Source organism: Manihot esculenta, chromosome 13 (genome assembly GCF_001659605.2).
Source record: "Manihot esculenta cultivar AM560-2 chromosome 13, M.esculenta_v8, whole genome shotgun sequence".
Taxonomy (NCBI): domain Eukaryota; kingdom Viridiplantae; phylum Streptophyta; class Magnoliopsida; order Malpighiales; family Euphorbiaceae; genus Manihot; species Manihot esculenta.
Window position 1 is genome coordinate 33,505,074 of NC_035173.2, and position 6,983 is coordinate 33,512,056.

At 27.3% G+C, this 6,983-nt stretch overlaps 1 protein-coding gene across 3 annotated transcripts; it reads right to left on the reverse strand.

Moving 5' to 3' along the window:
* Positions 1-208: 208 nt before the first annotated feature.
* Positions 209-2,908, reverse strand: LOC110629648. 3 transcript variants are annotated; one of them, XM_021776720.2, is made up of 3 exons: positions 2,596-2,908; positions 557-1,011; positions 209-474 (listed from the first exon to the last, which is right to left on the reverse strand). In XM_021776720.2, exons 2-3 carry the CDS (start codon positions 1,007-1,009, stop codon positions 433-435), a joined length of 495 nt encoding a protein of 164 aa, XP_021632412.1. In that variant the 5' UTR covers positions 1,010-1,011; positions 2,596-2,908; the 3' UTR covers positions 209-432. The 3 variants fall into 3 exon arrangements, with proteins under 3 accessions (XP_021632412.1, XP_021632413.1, XP_021632411.1); XM_021776721.2 differs by lacking the exon at positions 2,596-2,908 and adding an exon at positions 1,223-1,836; XM_021776719.2 differs by lacking the exon at positions 2,596-2,908 and having other exon boundaries at positions 557-1,151.
* Positions 2,909-6,983: the final 4,075 nt, after the last annotated feature.

A 6,983-nucleotide genomic window follows, 5' to 3' on the forward strand; every position in this document is an offset into this window, starting at 1 on the left:
TAAGAAACTTCATCTTTCAACTTTTGAAGGCAAAAAGGAATATTTATATCTTTCAAAAGATAACGACATGAAAATGTAGATCCAACTCAGATAATTAAATCCACGACATGAACAGATCCAGTTTTTTTTTTTTTCTTTTTCCTTTGGAAATAAAGAAAAAAAAAATGAAGAGATGAGACTGAGAGTGAGAGTACAGATCCATCAATTAGTGCTCAACAAGATACAAGACGTTCTTCAACAGCAGAAATTTTGATTTTGTACAAAAAGAAAACAGCCAAAAACAGAGAAGGTTAATCAAAGTTTGAAAGAAACCCACTTACACAGATTAATCAAGAGCTCTAATTTTATCCAAAATCTCTGCTAAAAATATACGAAAATATCATCACCATTTTCCTCTCCTAAAAAGAAAAATTCCACACAATATCCCAATCTCTACATCTCTGTGATACTTGACCCTCCTTCACTCAAAAGCTCCTGCAAACACAAAGCACAAACTCCCAAATCATCAGAACTTAAAACAAATCAAAAAGTTCAAAATTTTTCAGTTCTCTTCTACCTCTTCATGCACAAACCCGAGCCTTCTACTTCCACCAACTTTTTCCATAGAGCCATCATTCTTATCAACTTTCTTGGAGCCAATGTGGCTTTTCTTGAGACCCAGAAGACTTTTCCACCTTGTTGAACCCTTAGGTGGCCTGAGGCACACTTCCCGATCTTCATAATCATCGTCGTCAACAAGCAGCTCATCTCTTATAGTCCTTTGCATTTGGCTGTTATTGGCATTATCTTTGAAAGGCAAGAGTGTACCTTTGAAGAAAAGCTCATCTGCACTCATCATGGAGTAGTTAGAGACAGAGAATTCGAAGTCAGTGGATACTGGGGCCTCTGATCTTGATCTTGATGAGGTTCTCTCTTGTTTGAAAATCTGCTGTGAATCAACAAAATCATTGGAGAAGGAGATTCTTGGACTCATTGGAGGGCAATGACCTTTGTGTTCTGAGTTGTACATGTCTAAACATGCCATGGGAATTCAATACAACATGGAAGAGATAGATGAGAATGAAATCACAAAGAAAATCCTATTTAATTCTATAAGGGACCCTCAAGCACTGTTTCAACCCACCTAGTGTTGGTATTTATATCAAGCTCTTTTATTTATTTTTATTTATTTTATTTTTTCAAAGAATAAAATTCATATACAGTTAAAATTATCATGGCTTACTTTCAAAAGAGATCACAGCTCAAAATCCATGCACCGGTTATCCACTGGGGTTATTGCATTTTTTTTTTTATCCAGACATAAAACTCATAAAGTCATGTTAAGCTAGGAGTGTCTCTTTGGAGTTCATGCATGGCAAGCCCATGATGTGATTGTTTTTGTCGTGACGTGTTAATATTGGCAGTCAAGGTTGCCCCAGTTTTGAAGTCACAGCCTTTCATTTACTAATACTTATATCAATGAGATGGAATAATCTCAGTGGGTTTTCGAGTTTAAGCTCTAACTAAAGTTGAATAAATTAAAAAAGAAGCATTTTTTAACTGTTGCAAGTGTGGCTGAAGTTACCGAGAAACTCTCTTTTGCTTCTATAATCCATAGAAACTCTCTTCTATATGGTTATTAATTAGGGTTGGGCAGAGAAAGAGAGAGGAAATGAAATGAAAAAAAAGTTGCCATTTGAAAGTAAAAAGAGTATTAAATTAATGGAGGGAAGAGAGGATTAGGGTTATTTATTGTTTCTAGGAGAAGAGAAGAAGAAGAGTGAGAGACAGACAGTGGCAGAGTCCAGAAGGCTTTGGGGTGTCATGCATTGCCCAGTTTGACCAATCTTTGACTTGTTACTAATTTACCACTTAAATGAGCTGGCGATGCCGACCCTTCAATGGGACCACGTGATCTTCCCATTCACTGTTTCTTTGTTTTTTATTTAATTCTACTATCGCTCATTCTTGTAGGAGACTGTCTAACTATTTCATTCTATTATATATTTTTAATTAATTATTTAATATGTTTTTCAATCAATGAAATAAACAGAGTTACTAACCTTTTTTTTTATTAGAAGGCAACCAGATTTCATAATTACTAATTAAATATCATATTTAAAATAATATATTTATTATTTACCATTTATTTAATTTTAATATATATAGATTTATATAAATATTTAATTTAACGACTTTTTCCTTTATTAAATTTGTTTTTATAGAAAATGGATGTTATGCTATCTTACTCTTTTATTAATTTCATTTTAGAAACATGCTTGTTCTTGTTATTTCTGTTCTTGTTATGGAAAATTATTATAGTATAATTAATAAATTTATTTTTTTATTTTTAAAATTCAATACTTTAATTTGTGAAATTTAATTCAATTAAAATTGGTGGTTTTTCATAAAAGTATTGTTAATAAAAGAAAAATAACCCAACTATACGTCTATCTTTTTTCTCTTTACTCTCAATATATTATCTCTTAATGTCTATTTTTCAAACTTAATATCCACAAATAAAAAAATTTAACAAAACAAAATTTAAAATAGATAAAATTTAAATTATTAAAAATCAAAAATAAAAAAAAATAAACTAACAGAAAAATTACTTACATCGTCTATCCTTCGCGTTCTTCGTTGTTCACCGTGAACCACTGCTTGCATCGGCCATTGTTCTCATTGTTGGCTGATTCATTGCATGGATCTCGTCGTCGCTCGCTACTCACTATTGATTGCTGCTCGCGTACTGCTCTTTTTACTAGTTGATTTATCCGTTGTCGCTACACCATTCTTGTCGCCCCTACCTATCATCGCTTATCGCTCGCCATTCACCAATCTTCTATATTTCTTTTTCAATTGTCGCAAAGATTGAAATTTAAATTTTATGAGGGTGCTTGATTAGAGTAGAAGTAAGGGAAGAAAATAAAGAAATTTAGAGATCAACGTGTGGAAGTCATTTTTATTATTAATAAAGTTATTTTTAAATTATATTCTAATATTTTTTATCATATTTAAATTATTAACTTAATTGAATTATTGGACAAAATGACTGAAATCTAATTTTGTAAATTAAAATATTGAATTTAAAAAATAAAAAATAAATCTATTAATTATACTATATTTTAAAAAATAATAATAATTTTTCATTTTTATTATTATAATAGTAATTTTTTCGGCTCATACAGTACTTTATAAAAAATAAAATACTCGGACCAACTTTAATCGAATAAAATTATAAAGATTTTCAAAATTTTTAAAATTTTTATTTAAAATAAAAAAATATAAGAGATATTAAAATATAAATAAATTTAAAAACTAATTATCGTAGCTAGTTTTGTGGGGGTTGGTTGAAGTGGCTGGCAATTATGAGGCATTTATGTCTTCTTCCTGTGGTAGGTTACTGCAACAGAGGGATCACGTGGGCACGTGCAATCGGAGCTCCTATTTTTGTGTTTATATTCTGTTTGAATTGATTTTTGGAGGTGAAATTAAGCTCGATTCATTTTGCTAACTCTTAATTCGGTATAATTTATTTTGTAAAAAAATTAAATAAATTTTTTATAAAATTATATACAATATTATTTTATTACGAATTTATTATTTATATATAAAGTAAATGACCCTTAGTATAATAGTAAGGACGTTTTTGCAGGTGAGGGAGGGGCACGGTCCTCTGCTACTAAAGGATTAGGACTTTAAAAAGAGCAACAACTTGGACTTGCCCTTAAAGGAAGGGCACAGCTGTCATGGTTAGACCGGGTGATTATTGGGTTTGAACCGGACCCGGACCAATTCAAATTAAACTGAAATTGGTAAACTTTAAGATTGACTTGAAGTATTATCGAATCCAATTAAAAATTGAACAAAATCAATCAAAATTTGATTTTAGAAAAACCATAATATTTCTTTTGAAAAAAGTTTTAAGAAATTGAAAATAGAATCATTGAATTTGATGTTTAGTTAGGATTGAAGTTTTGGTTAGATCAAAGTTTTTTTTTTAAAAAAAATAATTTTATTCAATTTCATTTCGTATTAAAATTTATGTTGATAAAGTCAATCCTAGGTAATTTTGGTTTGAATATCATAAATTTTTAATTTTAAGAAGATTTATAATTTAATTTTTAAATATTACCATTATTAACAAGTCAACTCTATATTTTTAAAAATCTATTAAAACATATTTATCTTTTTTTTCGTCAACAAAATAGTTCAACCCGTCTATTTTTGCCGTTAAAAATATAGCAAAAAATCAAATTATTTTCCTTCTTCTCCTTTACCTCTCCTTCTTTAGTTCTTTTCCTTTTTCTTTTTTTATTTTAATTTTTTTTAATTTCTTTTTATTTTTCTTTAAGAAGAAAGAGGGGAAAGCGATTCTTTTTTTTTTTTCCTTCTTCTTCTTTTTTCTTCTTTTTCTCCTTTATCATTATTTTTTTGAGGATGAGAAGAAAGAAAAGAATGAACTATTTCGTTGAAAAAAAAACGATAAGTACGTTTTAATAGATATGAAAAAAATAAAAACGTTTTAATAAATTTCTAAAAGTGTAAAAACTAACTTATTAATAATAGCAATATCCAAGAACTAAATAAGAGGTTTTATTTAAGAATAAAATTGAATTTTAAAAATGTTTTCTCTCATCATTTATCTATTTTTAACGAAAAATAAGATGAGAAGACTATTTCGTTGACGAAAAAAAAAAGATAAGAACGTTTTAATAGATTTTTAAAAAATGTAAGAACTGATTTGTTAATAATTATAATATTCAGAGACAAAATAAATCTCTCTTAATTTTAACCTATAATTTTAATTTATAAAACATTTATATTGGAAATATATCCTAGTATTGTGCAAATTCCAATGAATTAAAAATCACTTTGTATCAAGCAAATTCATAAAGAATTGATGAATCAAGTGATCTATACCCAGCTCAAATGTTGATCTGATGAGTAGATGTCTCTTATATGTTTATTATTATGCTTTTAATTTTGAAAAACCTTTGTTTTTGAGTGTTATCGAAATTGTAAATGAGCAGCTTCAATTACTTGAAGAGTTCAATTAATTAAGTACAATACAATTCATAAAAATTATTCAGAAGTTGCAGAAGCAAAAAAAAAAAAAAACACAAGAATATTAATAAATTACCCATTAATTACGTTGAATTTTCATGTGCAAACGTTGCTGAGCAAAATTGACGAGTTTCTCAATTTCTTTAGGATTGTCAATTTGGCCATTTCGATTAGTATCTGCTTCCTTCATGGCTTGTCTAGCCTTCCACCAAGCGAACCAAATCCTCATACTGTGAAGTGCCTCTTTTAGATCCTCGCGACTGAGATGCCCATCGTGGTCTATGTCGAATTGCCGAAGCCAAGCTTTGAATTCTTCCACAGTCATCTCGCGGCTGGGCTGGATCTGAACGCAACTCATAAACGCCATCTCTCTTCTTCTTCCTTCAGTTGCAAGAAACAGAAGACATATAGATGGGTAGAAATAGAATTGCAAAATTGATATAGATAATTAATTATTAAGCTTATGCTTCTTTTTTTATATAATTTAGCTTGTGTTTAATAGCTTTAATTTGGTTTTATTAAGTGGAAAGTTGAGAATAATGGAATCTATGCATTTGGCACGCCCGCGCTTTTCTTTTTTTTCTATTGGCATCTTTAGTCATTTCATTTTTTGTCACCTTTTTCTTTTCTTGAAACTTCATTTTCCACGGGAATATTGTGGCTCAACTTTGAAATCATGGCCCAAGGAATAATATTTAGGATATTTTATTACTTAGTTTCTAAATTTCACTAAATATTTTTTGATTAGCAAAAACTTTAAATTAACATTCTCTAGTCCTTCGCCTTCCACTAGACATATCATAGCAATTTTTCAAATCATGTATAAATTAAAAAAATAATTATAAATTCATATAAAATTCGAAAATATTTTCGAATCTTGTGTATCAACGCAGCGTATTCGACAGTATAACTGTCAAACACGGAAGTTCGACAACCATAATGTCGAACTTTATATTGTTTGACACCTGCATTATTCAGCTTGTTCCACATCTATGATGTCGAACAAACTGAATTATGCCATCAAAACAGTGTAATCTACTCCCGAACTTTATATTGTTTGACACCTGCATTATTCAGCTTGTTCCACATCTATGATGTCGAACAAACTGAATTATGCCATCAAAACAGTGTAATCTACTCCCGTAACTGCTAGCAAAACTCTTCAACACTATAAGTACCGAAGAGTTGATTAAAGCTCTGCATGCATGACTGCTGCATGCACGGCTCTGCATGCAAGTTGAACTCTAATATTAAATTTTATTTTCTTAATTATATTTATTTTAAAAATATTAAATTTTATTAGATATTAAAAAATATTTACAAAAAATTAAACATAAAATAAAATTAATACTAATCAATTTATATATTTTGATAATATACAAAAAAAATAAATAAATTTAAAATAATAAAAAAATACAACCGTTGAAATAATTTAAATTAAATTACTATATTTTTAAAAAAATTATTACATTTTATTTTCTTAATTATATTTATTTTAAAAATATTAAATTTTATTATATATTAATAAATATTTACAAAAACTTAAACATAAAATAAAAGTAATATTAATCAATTTATATATTATTATAATATATAAAAAAATTAAATAATAATTTTAAAATGATCAACAAAATTGGACGGATGAAATATTTTCAAAAATTAAATTATTATATTAATAAAAAAATTATTTCATTTTATTTTCTTAATTACTATTTATTTTAAAAATATTAAATTTTATTATATATTAAAAAATATTTACAAAAACTTAAATATAAAATAAAATTAATACTAAATAATTTAATTTTTTAAAATTTTATTATATATTAATTTTAAATTAATTTTTTAAAATTAATACTAAATTATTTTAAATAATTTTTTAAAATAATTTAATTGATTAGTATTAATTTTATTTTATGTTTAAATTTTTGTAAATATTT

Excerpts from the sequence above, each read along its gene's own strand:
- LOC110629648 (XM_021776719.2), bottom strand. The coding sequence starts at position 1,024 with ATGGCATGTTTAGACATGTACAACTCAGAACACAAAGGTCATTGCCCT. Across the intron at positions 475-556 it reads TCGGGTTTGTGCATGAAGAG|GAGCTTTTGAGTGAAGGAGG; the intron begins GTAGAAGAGAAC and ends TTGTGTTTGCAG.